General features: G+C 54.4%; 1 protein-coding gene and 1 long non-coding RNA gene across 2 annotated transcripts; both read right to left on the bottom strand.

Moving 5' to 3' along the window:
- Positions 1 to 1,611: 1,611 nt before the first annotated feature.
- On the bottom strand, positions 1,612 to 3,767 carry LOC137446065 (uncharacterized). Its single transcript, XR_010988565.1, has 3 exons — positions 3,646 to 3,767; positions 2,514 to 2,622; positions 1,612 to 1,884 (listed from the first exon to the last, which is right to left on the bottom strand). It is a non-coding gene; the product is annotated as an uncharacterized lncRNA (long non-coding RNA).
- Positions 3,768 to 12,124: 8,357 nt separating this feature from the next.
- Positions 12,125 to 17,983, bottom strand: LOC137446220 (protein phosphatase 1 regulatory subunit 7-like). The gene is made up of 5 exons (XM_068148615.1): positions 17,939 to 17,983; positions 17,449 to 17,565; positions 16,886 to 16,990; positions 13,818 to 13,904; positions 12,125 to 12,493 (listed from the first exon to the last, which is right to left on the bottom strand). Exons 1-5 carry the CDS (start codon positions 17,981 to 17,983, stop codon positions 12,317 to 12,319), a joined length of 531 nt encoding a protein of 176 aa, XP_068004716.1. The 3' UTR covers positions 12,125 to 12,316.

Below are 17,983 nucleotides of genomic sequence, written 5' to 3'. Positions count from 1 at the left end.
CAGCCCTGCAGGCAGCTCCCCATGGGCACCCCCCGGCCAGCTACCCGCCCGCAGACACCCCCAGCTCTGCAAAGTCTTCCCGCTTTCGCTCGACTCACCCAAGCGGCGCACGGCACACTTCCGGTCGGGACCGCAGACGGGCGCCGCAGCAGACGCCCTGGGCAATGGAGCTGGGCATGCAACGCAGCGGCCAGAGCGGCTGCACGACCCTGCTTACAGGGGGCTGGAGCCGCCGCTGGCATTTCAAAGCGCCCGGGATGCCAGGGCACTGACCGGGCCCTGACTTACAGGGCGGCCCTGGTCCCAAAAGGCCCACGGAGGCTCCTTCTCTCCGCTTCAGGGGCATCTTGACCCACACCCCGCTAGCCGGGGGGGGTGCCCCACACAGGCTGCCAGCTGAGCGCAAAGGCACTCGGACCCCGACCCCTCTTACGGGCGGGTCGAAACCCAGGGAGCTGAGAGCTTGGCCTGGCCCCGCAGCTACAGGAAGACAGCAGCCAGGCAGTGGGGCATCACGGCCAAAGGCCGGGGGGCTGTGGCCCCAGCCCCGAAGACGGGGTGGGGCGGGGGGGAACAACACGCTAAGATAAGCCCCACACACTCCCTGGCCCCATGCCTCTGAAAGGCCGGGACCAGATCTACCCGCCCTGATTACAGGGGGGGTCCCTCCTTGAACCTCCCGCCGGACACCGGCAACACACTTCCCTGCCTACAGGGCGGTCGCTCTCGGCCCGGCACTCCCAAAAAGCCCCACGGAGAGCCACGGGCTCTGGCCTGCGCCCACTTACGGGCCGGCCCTCCTGGCTGCAGCACAACACCACCTCTTCAGGAGCCCAGGGACTGACCTCAACCCTCTAAGGGTTTGTTCCTGTTAGCTGCCAAAAGCAGCCTCCCCAGCCCTGCTTACAGGGACCTTGGGCTGCTGCTGGGGACAGAAGGGGACAGAACAGCACAGAAGGCTCCATAACTCGTCACACAGGCCCCGAGTGCGGGGCTGTTAAGCTGACAGGGTGCCAAGGGAACAGGCTGCCATGAAGGCAGAGACCCAGGCCCTGAACTACAGGGGGGTCACCTTGCCGCAAGACGACTTAAGCGGCTTCGCTGCGTCCATCCAATCAAAGGAGGGGCAAGCCGAGCTCCCACCCCACTCGAGGCCTCCAAGGAGACTGCCGTGGAACCGCCCAGAGCCCCTCTTTCCCTCCTGGGAAGCCTAAGCTAAGCTACAGCCTTTTCTAAGGGACCTAAAGGACAAGCAGACTCAGGCACACAGAGGCAAGAGGGGCCACACACACAGCCCTTCCCAAGAGAGGGAGCAAGCTCTGGGCAGCCACTGGTGGGGCAGGCATCCTTAACCCTGAGCAGGAGAGCAGAGGGTCAGACCTGGCCCCCCCGGGGATGCATGCAGGTAGAGGGGCCTCAGGATGCCAATCGTTGTGACATGCCCCAAGTACAGGGCGTCACGCTGGCCAGGCCGCCAGCAGCCGAGAAACTGTTTAAAGGGCCCTCCCCTGCTTACAGGGGGGGCTGGGGTCCAGGCAGCTACACTTCCCCCCATACGGGCCGAGACGCCGGCTCGGACCCTCCTTACAGGGTTGCCAGTCTCCATGCAGCCAAGGAGCTAGGTGGCAAAACGCCTACAACAGCAAAAGCAAAGACCGAGCCCTGCTTACAGGGAGGTCGCCCAGCACAAAGCCAACCAGGGCACCCTAACAGTGCTGGCAAAGATCTTGTGTTACCACAGCCAAATTGAGAGGGAGGTCTCATTGCCCAGGGCGCCTTGCTCATGTCCAGCTGTTCAGCCCGGTGCTCCTCCTCTTCTCAGCTCCTTTCGCCCCCCCACACCTTGCCTCGCCGCTCCATAGTGGGGCTCTGTGCCAGCTGCCTCTGAGGAAGGAGGACAGAGTTAGGCTTCAGCAGTGCCAATTCCTCCCCGCCCAAGGGGAAAAGGTATCACTGCTCCTCAATCACTACAGGCTTTTTCTGTTCAAAATGTCCTTTCTCTCCTTGCATTATCTTAGCTTCTATTTTCAACATTTTCATCCTCTGCCCTACAGATTTCCTTCTCAATTCGAGGCATAATTTCCCTTCCTCCCGTCCAAAATGGCCTCTGTTTCCCTCCCAAACATCCCCTTTCCTCCCTCCACCTTTCCTCAGCTCTTCCCTCCCATGCCTTTCCTCCCCCTCACTCTCCCTCCTAAATAAGCTGTGATTTTCCCTCTCAAATCCTCGTTTTTGTCTCCCATAGGTTAACTTTCCTGTTCATTTCTGTGTCTTGTCTCACAGATATTTGCCTTAAGTCTTCCCTCCAAGCTGCTTCCTGTGTCCCCTCTTCTTTGCTCAGGTTTTCTCAGGACAATTTTCACCTTCTCCCTGTGGGTTGCCTCAGGTTCCCTCCATGCCTGCTCTGCCCCCAGCACATTGCCTCAGCTTTTCCCTCCGAAAGCTTTGGCTTTTATCCTGTACAAACTGCCTCCATGTTTTCCCTCCAGGATGTCACCTCTGCTCTTGCTTACCTCAGGGCTTTCTCTGTTTGCATTTTCTGCCCCACAGATCCTCTCAGTCTCTGTGCCCAAATGTCACTGCTCTGTCCCTGAGTCTGCTCCCTGCAGAGCCTCGTTCTGCCTGAAGGAGCAAACAGCAGAGGCACACTCAGGAGGTGCTGAGCTACAGAGGGAAGTGCCTCAGGTTTTAACGAAACAGAAATTGTCCCCGAGCTGATTCCCCTGCCCCCGGCCGGTCTCACCCTGCGCCCTCACGAACCTGCCCAAGCCCCTGCGCTGCCTGCCCTGCCCTCCGGCATCCGCAGCTCTGCCCCAGGAGCGGATCCTCCCAGACCCCAACCCCAGCGCAGCTGCGGGCTGCGGCCCGGCCCGGCCCTGCCCCGGGCCGCGCCGGCCGCTTCCCGTTCCCGCCCCGGCAGCTCCTGAGGCGCGCGGCGCGCGCCGGCCCCTCTGGCGGGAAGGGCGCACAGGTGAGGCCGGGACCCTCCGGGCGCTCACAGTCCCCACAGCCAGGCGCCTCCCCTTGCCTCAGGCGGCGGCCGCGCGGGAACAGCGCGCGCTGGTGCCTGTGGCGCGGGCAGGGCGGGAAAGCCGCCGCGCGGGAACCCTCAGGGCGCTCACAGCCCCCAACACCCCACAGCCCCCCCCCCGCCGCGGCGCCTTCTGTGGCGCTCACAGACACAGCCCCCCCCAGCCCGGCCACCCTTAATGTCCTTTTATTAAAACCAATACAAACACGTGTATGTTCCGGGCTGGAGATGACAGCACCTCAGACACTGCCTACACAAACTCCTCCCTTCAGCTGCTGCAGCTCTGCCCCAGCCCAGCCCCGTTCCCTCTCACGCACCTCAGCGCTGCCTTCAGCGCTCCGCCACCCCCCCGCGCTGCCCCAGCGCTGCCCCTGCGCTTCGGGAGCCGTCCTCGCACCCAGCCCGTCTACCGGCGCCTCGGCTCAGCCTTCCCCGCAGAGCCGGAACTCCCCCAGCCGCTGGAATGCCCTCCGGGCCGCCCTGGCAGCCCCCCCTCGTGTTCATTGCACTGAGGACATCTGCACCGACGGGCGGTTGAAGCTGCACGGAGAGCGCCTCAGGCTCTAAGCTCCCGCAGGTCTCCCCGGGCCAGCCCTCCCTGTCCCCGCTCGCACCTGGGCTCCTGTCCCTCGCGGATCCGCCAGAGCCCCCCTGAGGCGCCTGCCAGGTCTCCATCCGCCGTAGCGCTGCCACAGCTGCCCTCTGAGCGCAACTCCCAAGTTCAGCGGCGCCTCTGGCCGGGGCCGGGGCCGGTCCCGCCCGGGCCGGGCGCCTCTGGCCGCTCGAATTCTCGCGCTGAAGCCCTGGGAGGAGCCCAGGCCCCGCCCCCGGCCCCGCCCCTCAGGGCGCTCAGTCTCCTCCGCCGGCGCTGGCGCGCCCCCCAGAGAGCCTTCGGGCACCCCTGCTGCTCCCTCTATGAACTGTATCTCCATCTGTAGTGTTCTGAGCGGCCCAGGAGAGACCTCACAGTTACAGAAGGGAATTTAAAACGTCCCTCTCGGCCGCCCCAGGCCCCCCCTGCTCGAGCCCCCCCCGCTCCCTCTCCCGCACCTGCCCGGGCCCTGCCTCAGGGCGCTCCGCGGTGCTTGCCAGAGCTCAGCGCCGGAGCTCTGCCCCAGCGCCGCCTCCGCACTCCGCGGCCGCAGGCTGGGGTTGAGCTCTGGCGGCAGAGCCGAGCGCCTCTGCCCCTTGCAGGTCTCGCACCGAGCCCGGGCCGGAGGGGCAGCGGCCGGCGCCGAGCGCTGCGGTGCGGCAGAGCGCTGGGGCGGGGAGCCCCGGGGCGCACAGACCCCGGCCCCGGCCCCGCCGCGGTGCTCACAGCGGCCCCGGCTCCGAGCCGCCCCCCCCAGCGCTCTTCCCCGTCCCTCAGAGCTCTCGCAGCCGCTCGGCACACCGCAGGGCCGCCCCTGCCTCCCCCGCCCGGCTGTGCCCCCGGCCCCCTGCCGCGCCTGGGGCTGTCCTGCCTTGGAGCTGTCCTGTCCCAGCAGCACCCTGGCCCCCTGCGGCCAAAGGAGGAGGCGGGGAGGCAATAACAATATTAATGATGTATTGATCCAAACGCCGCCGCGCAGGAGACACAGAGCTCTGCATCTCCGAGCACGGCTCCCAGGGCTGACAGCCCCGAGACCACTTCGCAGTCAGCGCATTTAGCACTGGCAATCACCCATCTCTTCTGTCTGTTGCTCTCCTCACTTAAACCCTTTGATGGTCCCCCCTTCATCTGGTGTCTTCAGTGGAATTGCAGGATCTTAGATTTTGGGGTCTCCCAGCATCGGGGGGGCTCACTCTGGTGTTCATTGTCCCCCCCCCAATGTGAGGAAATGGCCTCAAGTTGTATCAGAGGATGTTTAGGTTGCCTGTTAAAGAAGCTTCTTCACTGAAAGCTTCTCAAAAGACTGGAATAGTTTCCCCAGGGAAGTGGTTGAATCCCCATCCCTGCAGATGCTTAAGAGACAAAGAGATTGGGATGAGACTTGGCAGTTTGTGAGCTGTTGGGACTGCGGAATCTGAAAGGCCTTTTCCAACCCAAACGATTCTATTATTCTATAAAACACTCACCTGCAGACAAGCTGATGAGCAACTTCCCTCTGATGGAAAGCTTCTGGAGACCGTGAGAAACGAACTCGCTGCTGAAAACTTATAACCAGTTTATTATAAAATAAAGGCAACACAGCACTGGGCGCAGAGCGAGCTTGCTAGAGCCGCACCCCCACAACACGAGGTGAGCTGAGAGAGACGGCAAACAGACATATTCATATATTAAAGCGTACATATTCATATATTCCCCAGCACGCTCCCACCCCTCTCCATCAGGACAGACCAAACCTGCACTTTTGACCTGGCCAGTCTTTAGACCTGTTGGCACCTCCCCTTTCCCTCCCAATACCCCACACAATACAGACCATCAGCCCAACGATCCAGCCCCACGCTCCCCAGTAATCCCCCTTGCGAAAGCCAAATATTATAACCAGTTTCTCACAATCCCTCCCCTTCTTTCTACTACATTTGGCTTGAGCCATAATAACCTAACTTGGCAACAATTCTACAACAAGCAAAAGGATTCCCAATTTCAACTTCCTGGTAAAGGGAATGGGATAACAACTGATGTTCCTTGCCTGAAAGTATTTCCTCTTTTACTTTAATAGGTGCCATACACAGTGAGTGGCTATGCTATATATACCAATACAGCTTCCTGACAGCTGGTCTGCAGAGCTAGCAGAAGGAGCCAGGGAGCTGCACAGTTTCCCTATGTTCCATGAAGCGGTAGTTGGAACTCTCCTTAGCAGCTTGGATCCCCACAAGTCCATGGGACCAGATGGGATTCATCCTAGGGTGCTGAGAGAGCTGGCAGATGAGCTGGCCAAGCCACTCTCCATAATTTTCCAGCAGTCCTGGCTCACTGGCGAGGTCCCAGAGGACTGGAAGCTGGCCAATGTGGTGCCCATCCATAAGAAGGGCCGGTTGGATGAGCCAGGGAATTACAGGCCTGTCAGCCTGACCTCAGTGCCAGGCAAGATCATGGAACAGGTCATCCTGAGTTCAATAACACAACACTTACAGGATGGCCAAGGGATCAGGCCTAGCCAGCATGGATTTAGGAAGGGCAGGTCCTGCCTGACCAACCTGATCTCCTTCTATGATCAGGTGACCCGCCTGGTGGATGTGGGGAGGCCTGTTGATGTAGTCTACCTGGACCTCAGCAAGGCCTTTGACACCGTCCCCCATAGCAAACTGCTGGCCAAGCTGTCAGCCCATGGCTTGGACGGGAGCACACTGCGATGGGTTAGGAACTGGCTGGAGGGCCGAGCCCAGAGAGTGGTGGTGAATGGTGCCACATCCAGCTGGCAACCAGTCACTAGTGGTGTGCCCCAAGGATCAGTGCTGGGCCCTGTGCTCTTTAACATCTTTATTGATGATCTGGATGAGGGCATTGAGTCCATCATCAGTAAATTTGCTGACGACACCAAGCTGGGGGCAAGAGCTGATCTGCTGGAGGGTAGAGAGGCTCTGCAGAGAGACCTGGACAGGCTGGACAGATGGGCAGAATCCAACGGCATGAGATTTAACACATCCAAATGCCGGGTTCTGCACATTGGCCACAACAACCCCATGCAGTGCTACAGGCTGGGGTCAGAGTGGCTAGAGAGCAGCCAGGCAGAGAGGGATCTGGGGGTGCTGGTTGATGGTAGGCTTAACATGAGCCTGCAGTGTGCCCAGGCAGCCAAGAGGGCCAATGGCATCCTGGCCTGCATCAAGAACAGTGTGGCCAGCAGGAGCAGGGAGGTCATTCTGCCCCTGTACACTGCACTGGTTAGGCCACACCTCGAGTACTGTGTCCAGTTCTGGGCCCCTCAGTTTAGGAAGGATGTTGACTTGCTGGAACGAGTCCAGAGAAGAGCAACAAAGTTGGTGAGGGGTTTGGAACACAAGCCCTATGAGGAGAGGCTGAGGGAGCTGGGGCTGCTTAGCCTGGAGAAGAGGAGACTTAGGGGTGACCTTATCACTCTCTACAACTACCTGAAGGGAGGTTGTAGACAGGCTGATGATGGTCTCTTCTCCCAGGCACCCAGTACCAGAACAAGAGGACACAGTCTCAGGCTGCGCCAGGGGAGGTTCAGGTTGGATGTTAGGAAGAAGTTCTATACAGAAAGAGTGATTGCGCTATGGAATGGGTTGCCCGGGGAGGTGGTGGAGTCGCCGTCATTGAAGGTGTTCAGAAGGAGACTTGACGGGGTGCTTGGTGCCATGGGTTAGCTGTTTGGGTGGGTTGGATTGGTTGATGGGTTGGACACGATGATCTTGAAGGTCTCTTCCAACCTGGTTTGGTTTATTCTAATAAAGGTTTATTCTAATACCTGGGTGACAACTTTCTCCCTCCGAGTGGTTAATCCTGGGAATTAGGAGTCCGGTTTGACTTGCAACTCCACTCACATGGCCTATGGGGTTGCTGCCCACAGCCATGGTTCTAGATCTTCTTTGTGGCAATTACAGAGGTCTACCCGGCCTTGCCTCCTTCAATCCCACCAATGCTCTGCTTGGACCGTGTCTCCTTCCCTTGTCCAGGGAGGTTGTACCAATTTCGAACCCCGACCTCTTTCTAGTTTGTGATATTTTCAGGCAAGGACCATTACCACTCCTATTCTGATACTGGAACTCATCTTTATGTCCTCCATTTGGGGTACCTCAGTCCATTCAGTGGATGGATCCAGCAGTCCTTTCTGTATTGCAGTCCCTGTGGTCCCACTAGCCGAACAGAGTTTTTGGTACTTTAACACAAAGAACACAGATGAATCCTCTGTCCTAATCACTTCAAATTAGAACTACAACAGCATACATTTATAACCACACACACTCTCAGCACATCGTTGTAGTGCAGCAGAAAAATTTACCATCACTTTTCTAAATAGCCAGTTTACCATTACACTTTACCCATCCCCAATGACATCAAGTCCCAGGATCTTTTATACACCGAATGAAATCCTTGGTATTTTCTTGCAATGCAGATTCGATGTCACACAATGTCAGATGTTTCAAAAGGTGGGTTTGTCTCGCTAGTTCCAGAGCCTTCAGACCAGAGGTGTTACAGGTGCAAGTCAGCCAGGTTCAGAGGCACATTCCTGAAGTGCTCCTTTTACTCAGGAAGCACGTGTCCACCCTTGTTCTGCAGTACGGACAGCTGGATCTGTTGTTAACAAAACCAAGAAAAGATCCTTCCCAGGGGGAAATTAGTGACTCTCCTTTCCAAGTTGTTATTAACACTTTACCCCCAGCTTCAGTCCCATATACATCAGGAATCCCAAAGGTGGGATCTGAGACCAGAACAAAACAAAAAGCCGCTTTCTGGGCCTCCTCTACTAGTAAAGGTCACTGATAAGCAAATTGGCCCTCACCTACTTACAGAATCTAATAACTTGGAACAATGCCCTACAGGATTTTTAATTCCAGTCCAGTCCTGGGTCAACACCCCATATAGATGTACAAAAAGATCAAATTATTTGTCCATGTCAGGCAAATTTAAAACAGAGCATCAATCAACATTCTTTTATTTATCCAATCACTCATCGTCTTCTGGACTCCATTAATATTACTATTGAGGGCTAATTTATCATATAAGACTTCTACCTTTTTTTCCCTCTCTATCCATAATCACCAGTACCCTTACAGCAGTTACCAACATTCTAGCTTTTGCCTTCTGTTTCTCTACATCCCTCCTTACAAACACCTTCCGAGCTTCACGTAGTAATTCCTCTAAACCTCTGTCGTGCCAATCCTCAATCTTTTCCAATTTCTAATATCTGCCCATGGTTTTGCCACAAACTGCATCCTGAGAAGTATCACCCCAGCTGCAGAACTGGGATCTATTCCAGAATAGAGCTGCAAACTTCTCTTTAATCCTAGCATCCACCCCATAGGAGGCTTCCTCTGATGCTCACTATAGGCTTTATCAAAATTTCTGGGCACAGCTTCAATTCCTTGTCCCATGTTCTGTCTCCCCTGAAGCTGTTGATGGTCCCACTGAGGATCTTGATTAGGCCACTTCTGATTTCTTGGTGGCCCCCCCGCTCTGATTTTACCTCTCCCATATTCTCACGCCAGCCTGTCTGCCTTTTCCTTGTATATGTCCTGAAATATGGGAACAGGGGTAGGGCGTGAAGCCCTGATCCAAACAGCAGCATATGCAGCTTAAACCATTTTTTTCTTTGATTTTCCTTCTCTCAACTCATCATCCCAATACTATAATATGATCCCCAAGGCGCTCTCTGAGATGGGGATGGGAGGCAGTTCTGATGACTTGCTTTTGTCCCGTTCTCCCGATCACTAATCACTGCCCGGGGGTCAAAACCGAGCGGCGGCAGTTGAAGCGCCGGCTCCGAGCCGCTAGCCGGCTCCCTGCGAACGACCGACCCCCCTCGCTGTGCCGACCCGAAGCAGGGCCCTCAAACCGAGGTCCCCCCCTAGAAACCGGGACGTCAGACCCGCGAGCGTGACCGCGCCACGGGCCCCCACGGCCCCGGCCCCTCCAGAAACCGGACTGCAGGATACCAAACCCCCGAGACCGGGCCCCTCACCGCCGGGACACCGGGACGCAGCGCCGGTCGCCCAATCCCTGCCCCACGTGGCAGAACCAGCCCACCCACAATCCCCCCACTCCCTTTGATTCACCCCCAAAAAGGCACAAAATAAAGCAAACTGCCCAGCCAGCACCTCCTGCCTTTCACAGCAAGGACTGAACATTGCAGCTTTGGCCAAGACTATCAGCCCAAAGGAAGGTCTGGCGCCTGAGGAGCTAAATGCAAGTGAACCATCTGACACCACCACAGTCCTGTGAATGTTGCAAAGCAGTAGTGCATGCAGTATAATAGTTCGAAAGTTAAGGGCTGCTCAAGCTTTACACAAAAGTATAAAAGTTCAGAGGGAAAGCCAACTCTTGCATGAGAATAAAAGTAAAAAAAAGAATAGGTTGGAAAAGACCTTTGAGATCAGCAAGTCCAATCTATCACCCAACACCATCTAATCAACTAAACCTGCTGCTGCATATTTTAACAGCAATGAAATTCAGTTACTTGTCATTTAAGAGCCTTTACCTTTTTTGCTACCCACTTAATGACAACTGCTACCCACAATATTTTCCCTGCAGTAAAAAATTCCACCATGGAGATCTTAGCTGAAGCAACACTGCTGATTAGTCTCACTAGGCCAGAGGCTACTCCCCATCTCTGCAAACTTCGTGTAAGAGACTGGTTGCTTGTTTTGGTTCAGTGTTGCTAGAACACAAAGCCAACAACTGACATCACTGCCACAGCCATGCAGCATCAATTGGACCGCAAGACTAGACAGAGGTTTCCTGCTTTCTTCCACACCTGAGTGTGGAGCTGATTCCAATAAATTTGGCCTAACCTCTGCACGTGTGCTCAAACCCATGGCCTGGGAGACAGAACAGTTCAGACAGCCCGAAGACCACCAGAACCCTTCCAGTGACAGTACTGGGCATGCACACCACTGCTGGGTGGAAGCTGTGGGTAAGCAAAACTAATCACAGAACATGCTAAGTGATTCTCAGAAGAGAAATGAATATATAATGTGACCAAATGCAAGAGGAAAGACTGCCAACGTTGGACCCACTGAGGTGGAAGATGAGTTGGCCTTCAGGACGCTGCAGGTCTGTGGTGGTGGCAGCTATCTCAACTGACCCTTTCTTCTTTCTTTCCTTTCTTTTTCTCTCTCCCCCCTTTGCATTTGCAAATTTGCTGTCAGGCAAATAAAAGTTACTTGGTGCTTGACTCCATCTTGAGTCTTAATTCTGTTCTCTGGTCTCTGACTGTGCAGAGAGAGACAGTGTGACATGAAAAGCAGGGGGAGAGGGACTGGAAAAGGAGGGATGCAGGGTGGTGAGAAAGACTCAGCACAGGGGGATGGGGAAAGGAGGAACAGAAGGGGACCTAAAAAGGAGGGGGGAAAAGGGGGCTACAAAAGGTGTGACACAAGGGGAGAGTGGGACAGGAAAAGGTAGGACACAGGAGCAAACCATGCAGTTTTGAACCAGAGCGCTTACTCATCTGAATAGCACACAAAGCAAAACACTCCAGGTTATAAGATGAAGAGCCTAGCCCAAATTTCCTTTGTTTTGTGAGGGACTTGCAGAGAGTCGTTGAGGGGGCAGTAGGTATCCCCCTACACCCTGGAGGGTGCCTGCTACAAGAATTTTGGGGTGCCATGTAAGTGTAAAGCACCATGCTTACCTCATACCTGCAGAAGCTTCTGCTGTTTTTTGCAGCCTTGTTTGAAGTCCAGCTCCACCTCCAAGGTGCTGCCCACCAATAGGCAGGCCACCAGGCAGCAGGCCAGAGGACAACATGGGGGTGTGCAGCAGGGATGGCCACTGGAGCAGCCAAGAAGCTGCTACTCTTATAGACCCCAAGGAGTGATCTTGACGCTATGAGGGGGCTCCAAGACCTCCAAAAACACGTACCTGCAGCAGGCTGAGGTGAATCAATCACCCCAGTTCAGGAGCACGGTGGGGTGCAGCTCCCACCATGAAGCCCAGTGTCACCTGACCACCTCCAGCAACCTCTGTGGTATCTTAATTCACAGCGGAGCTGGGCTGGGCATGTAAAAGGAAAACAGCCCACAAATGGAACCTGCAAAATTTTCCACAGGGTCACATTGTCCTGTTTAATGCTACTGATCTCCTGCTGAAGGCAAAGGGATTCATTCCAGGCTTCCAAAGATTCAAATCCACCACAGATCAGAATGAATCAAAGCACCACCAATCAATCACCCTTCCCATTTATTTCTTCTTGTAGTTTTCTATCGTTTGACAGAGGAGAAGGAGCGGATGCAGCTCTGAGGGTGACTTGGATGGGTGTCTCTCTCTGACTCTGCCCCACATGAACGGTGTTCCCCATCTTTTCATCCTTTGACAGACCACCACTGTGACTGGATCTGGCAGTGATGTTTGCAAGGATGTCACTAACCCAAAGCTGTGTCACAGAGCCAAGAGAAGTCAGCAAGTGGCTCCAGGTGACTTCAGTCTGCGGCAATGATGCTGGCCAAACCTCCCCCACCAGCAAGAGGCAGAAACGGAGAGAAGTCTCCATATCAAGATTTAATAATAATAACAACAACATCTCAAAAACAATGAGTGCATCGTACACAGGATCTGGTACTCAGTGCTTTTTCTTGACCATCTGCTCTGTGACAGTGCACTGAAGACTTGGGCTGTGTGGTTAAGTGGATAAAAAACCCAGCTGGGACATTTCTCCAAGGAGGGCAGCAGGAGGAGGTTTAGAATCGAACAAAGGTGGCGTCAATCTGCCGGACAGCGGGGAGGGCCAGCATGATTTTGCGCCGGTACTGGGGGTCCTTCTGCAAGGGATTTCGCTCCAGGTAGACGGTTTCCAAGTTTTTGGCTCCTTTCAGTTCATCCAGGTCACTCCAGCTCTCCACCAGGTTGTCATTCATCTGCACGGCACATACAGGGGAGGCTCACACCAACAGATACTTGCAAGCTAAGCCTGGTTAGCAGCAGCCTCGCCACAGAGCCACCGCACAGGAGGATTTCTACAAGCCCAAGGCAGTGGCACTGTACAGTCTTCATGCACATGTGAGATGGCCCTGGCTATGTGACCCTTTTCCCCCTGGAGCCTCCCAGCTGTGCTTTCCTGTCAGACATTCCAGGCAGGCCCTCGCTAACCATCCCTACACTGTCCTGGGGTAGTGATCAAAGGCTCCACCCCTCTGAGAGCATATCCAGGCCTCGAGTAACTTGGTCTAGTGGGAGGTGTCCCTGCCCAAGGCAGAGGCCTGGAACTGGATGATCTTTAAGGTCCCTTCCAACCCAACCATTCTGTGATCTATGAATTAGGATAAAACACCCTGCAAGACATTGAGACAGTCTCTTTACAACAGTGTCCCAGTTGATCCACTGCACATTTAAGGGCTAGAAATGTTTACTGCCAAGATCTTCTTACACTGAAATCTTTACTTTCATGATTTCCCAGGAAACATTAAAATTGGTCCCAAACTGATGTGAAAAGTGGCATTTTCCTCCCCCCTCTACATCACTTTCCCACCAAAACTGTTCCTCCACTCCAGAAAGTGCCAAGCTCCCTGATCCAGGGACCAAGCCTAGGAGGTGCCTCATTGCTGGCACTGCAGAGGAATTACAAGGGGATGATGCTCCAACTGCCGGCAACCTGGAGACTTCAGCCATCCTTTGCTTTTGGATGCAGAAGCAGTGACTAAAGCAGTATCACCTTTAAACACTAACAGCAATAACAAAAAATAATCATTAAAAAACCCCAGCAATGGATCAGCTGTGCCCCCATCCAAGAACAACTTCCTCACCTCGGCCATCCACAGTGAAGTGGAAACTTTGTGCACTGTTTGCTGCCTGGCAGATAATCATAGAGTGGGTTGGTAGGGACCTTAACGACCATCCAGCTCCAAACCCTGCCTTGGGCAGGGACACCTCCCACCAGCCCAGGCTGCTCAAGGCCTCATCCAGCCTGGCCTTGAACACCTCCATCGAGGGGGCATCCCCAGAGACATTCAAGATCAAATTCCTTTTGGGCCTGGGCAGCCTGATCTAGTTGAAGGTGTCCCTGCTGAGTGCAAGGGGGTTGAACAAGATGACCTTTGAGGGTCCCTCCCAACCCAGTGCAATCTGTGAATCTGAGCTTACTCAGAGATATAGATGTACACCACCCTCCCATTGCTCCTCACCAGAAGGTTTTTGTTCACTTGCTGTAGGGACATTCCAGGGACAGTTCCATCCTATGCTTACCCAGAACTCCTGCAGCTCTGTTAAGTGACTGATGTTCTCAATCCTCTTGATTCTGTTGGATGCTATGTCCAGCATTGTGAGTTTGTTCTAGACAAGCAAACACAAAAACATTAGACCAAAATTTCTTCCCATCTTCTCTCTCCCACTTTTTCAAGCCCAGAGCTGGAAACTGTGGGAAGCAAAGAAAAACTATTGCCAGCTGTTTACATGCAGCACAAGAACTCTCCCTGCTTATGTATGTAGCAAGGACAATTACTTTTAATGAAGCTGGGTTACTGACAGCCCAGAAGCCTTATGACAAAAATTAAAGCAATCACTAGTCTGACAGCAATTCACAGCCAAGGGCTCCTCAAGAGTGAGCCTTTCCTCAGAACACATGAAGCAGAGTGCTCCATTAAAAATCAGATCACAAATGCCCTCTTCAGCAGCAGACCTGAACAAACTTGTTGCAGCAGGGAATTCAAGAGTTCCAGAAAAAGGATTTTTTCTGCCTTACAGAGTCAGCTAAGTTCCAGATTGTCTCTGCTCTCTGACAATATCATCTACTGTTGGGTGAGAATGAAAATGCTACAGGCTTCTTCAAATGGATACTAACACAAAGGAAAGCCACATGCCACAGTTCGTTCCCTCCTACTTCCAGCTCCAGTTGATGTCCTATCAAAAGGAACCGAGAGTTACCTACAAACTGCTGTGTAAAAGGCTGCAGCAGCATTTCCATGGCTGAAGATCACAGAATCATGGAATGGTTTGGGATGGAAGGGACCTTAAATATCATCCAGTTCCAACCCCCGTCAACACCTTCCACCAGCCCAGGTTGCTCAAGGTCTCATCCAACCTGACTATGAACACCGCCAGGGAAGGGGCATCCACAGCCTCCCTGGGCAGCTTGTACCAGTGCCTCCCCACCCACACTGGAAAGAATTTCTTCCTAATCTCCAATCTAAATCTCCCTTCCTCCAGCTCACAGCCATTCCACTTCCTTTTGTCCCTACGAGCCCTTGCCAAAAGTCCCTCACCCCAGAAACCCCCAGGGGAGCAGGAAACCAGGCAGGGGGGCACAGAGGGACTGAGCTGGGGGGGTCTCAGGTGGGCAACCCACATCCTGCTACTTGTTCTTCCCCCATACCAGCCACGGGCTAGGGGTTTCCTATGGCCGGTGCCAAGATCCTTTGTTCAAGCAAACCCCTGAGGTGTTTATTAGCCTTCGTTACAGGGTGCTAGAAGGATTATTAGGGTTACGCTGTTCCTGGAGGAGGGGGCGAGATCAGCAGCAGCTGAATATCCAGGGCAGGCATCACTTAGCCTGCTTTCCTTCTTTCTTTTTCCCCCCCTCTATCTCTTCTCTAGGCAAATTGGGAATGTCATTATCTCCTCTGCAAACTGCTCAGTGCAAGACCTTGTGCGTGGGGGAAAGCAGGCTTGGGGTGCTCGGCTCCTCTGCAGGCAGTGGTTAGGGCATAGGGACACAGAGAATCCTGGAGTGGCTCAGGTTGGAAGGGACCTCAGACATGATCTACTCCAACCTCCCTGCCATGCCCAGGGACACCTCTCAATTAGACTTGGCTGCTCAAGGACTCATCCAATTTGGCCTTGAACTCCCCCAGGCAGGAGGCATCCACAGTCTCCTGGGCAGCCTGTGCCAGAGTCTCACCACCCTCATACCGAAGAACTTCTTCCTCAGCTCCACTGTAACCCTGCTCTGCCTCAGCTTCAAACCATTCCCCCATAGCCTGCCTCAGACACCCTCAGCAAAAGTCTCTCTGCAGCCTTCCTGCAGGATCCCTTCAGGTCCTGGCAGGCAGCTCTTTATTAGAATAAACTTTTATTAGAATAAACCAAACCAGGTTGGAAGAGACCTTCAAGATCATCGTGTCCAACCCATCAACCAATCCAACCCACCCAAACAGCTAACCCATGGCACCAAGCACCCCATCAAGTCTCCTTCTGAACACCTTCAATGACGGCGACTCCACCACCTCCCCGGGCAGCCCATTCCAATGGGCAATCACTCTTTCATAGTTTCATAGTTTCATAGTTTCATTCAGGGTTGGAAGGGACCACAAGGATCATCTAGTTCCAACCCCCCTGCCATGGGCAGGGACACCCCACACTAGATCAGGCTGGACAGAGCCTCATCCAGCCTGCTCTTAAACACCCCCAGGGACGGGGCCTCGACCACCTCCCTGGACAACCCATTCCAGGGCTTCACCACTCTCATGGTGAAGAACCTCCTCCTCACATCCAGCCTGAATCTCCCCACCTCCAGCTTCATTCCATTCCCCCTAGTCCTATCACTACCTGAGATCCTGAGAAGTCCTTCCCCAGCCTTCCTGTAGGCCCCCTTCAGATACTGGAAGGCCACAATGAGGTCACCTGGGAGCCTTCTCTTCTGCAGGCTGAACAGCCCCAACTCCTTCAGTCTGTCCTCACAGGAGAGGTGCTCCAGCCCTCTGATCATCCTTGTGGCCCTTCTCTGGACACGTTCCAGCACCTCCACATCCCTCTTGTAATAGGGGCTCCAGAACTGGACACAGTACTCCAGGTGGGGTCTCACCAGGGCTGAGTAGAGGGGGAGGATCACCTCCCTCGACCTGCTAGCCACACTTCTCCTGATGCATCCCAGGATCTGTATAGAACTTCTTCCTAACATCCAACCTGAACCTCCCCTGAGGCTCTAAGGCCCCCCTGGAGCCTTCTCCAGGCTGCTCAGCCCCAGCTCCCTCAGCCTGTGCTCACAGCAGACCTGCTCCAGCCCTTGGATCACCCTTGTAGCCCTCCTCCGGACTTGCCCAAACACCTCTGTGTCCTGGCATGAGCCAGGCTCCTGCATTAATTGCATCTTGTGCTTCACCTCGCCACAAAACCAATTTACAACACAAGGAGGAGCTCCACTTACACAAGGTACTTTAACACAACAAATACTTGGATCTTTGAGGTCTTTCCAAGGGACTCAGAACCCTACATGTAAGTGGAGAAAGCTGAGGAACAAAACCTTCCTGAAAAGCACAGCTACTGATAAGAGCAGCTCAGGGCAAGAGGTCAGGCACAGCTAGCAAGAGCCTGCTCACATTGTTCTCCAGCCCCTCGATGACTTCGATGCCGTTGTGGCTGAGGTACAGCTCGCGCAGGTTCACCAGGCTCTGCAGCCCCTCGATCTTGGTCAGGCGGTTATTCTGAAAGGGAAGCAGTGCTGTAAGGGCATCCAAACAAACCAAACCCCAAGAGACTCCCTGAAGAAAAGGCTTTTCTCTGAAGTATGGCTGGGAAGGGGAAAGGGTCTGCTCGGGTGCACACTGATCTCATGAGCTCAGTTCCTTTGAGCTTTGTACCACCGATGCGCAACGGAAGGTCCAGGGGTCTAGGGGCTCTAAGTGTGCAAGAATCAGATTCTGACCCTCCCATCGAAAGCTGTAGCCTGAAAGTTGTCTTCTTGGGGTCCTTACAAACAACAGGCTTACATGTTACTATAACTCATTTCATAGATTCATAGAGTGGTTTGGGTTGGGAGGGACCTTGAAGATCATCCAGGTCCAGCCCCAACTTTCCACCGGAGCAGGTTGCTGAAGGCCTGGAACACCTCCAGGGAGGGGGTGAGGAAGGCTGCTGCAAACAGGACAAAGCAGAGCCCTACCTGCACGCTGAGCACAGTCAGGTTTGTCAGTGCATCCAGGTTCTGCAGTTTGGTGATTTTGTTCTTCCCAAGGAACAGGCTGTCAAGAGTGGCCAAGGTGTCGCTGTTCTCAATTGCCTGCAACGTGACAACAGGAGACATTCACTGCTGTGATATACAACTCCAGCTTCTCCCTCTGCCTGGCATTTTGTAGCCTTGGCCCCTGGAGCTGCACTCCTGAGAAACAAGCCTGGGAATCCAACACAAGGTGTGCACGAGGCAGGGCCCCCACCATGACCCAAGAGCGGAGTTAAGTGCAGTGACAGCAAACCTCACCCGTGTGACAGGTGGCTGGTGGCACTTTTTACTGGTGGGTTTAGTGAGGGCGGTATTGCTTTGTCCCAGCTGCTGCCTTCACTGGCCAGGTAGCAAGAGCTGAGAATGAGCAGGCTCAGAGAACAGTGACAGTGACATTCCCTGAGCCATGAGGTGTATCCAGAGCAGCAATTACCAACTTGGCAAGCATGAATCTGTCACTGCTCAGCAGTGATGGCAT

The sequence above is a fragment of the Melanerpes formicivorus genome, unplaced genomic scaffold, assembly GCF_026170545.1.
Source record: "Melanerpes formicivorus ecotype bairdi unplaced genomic scaffold, bMelFor1.0.p_v2 SCAF_2, whole genome shotgun sequence".
In the NCBI taxonomy this organism is placed as follows: Eukaryota; Metazoa; Chordata; class Aves; order Piciformes; family Picidae; genus Melanerpes; species Melanerpes formicivorus.
Note: the sequence above shows the minus strand (reverse complement) of the source record. Positions and strands in the feature narration are given on the sequence as shown.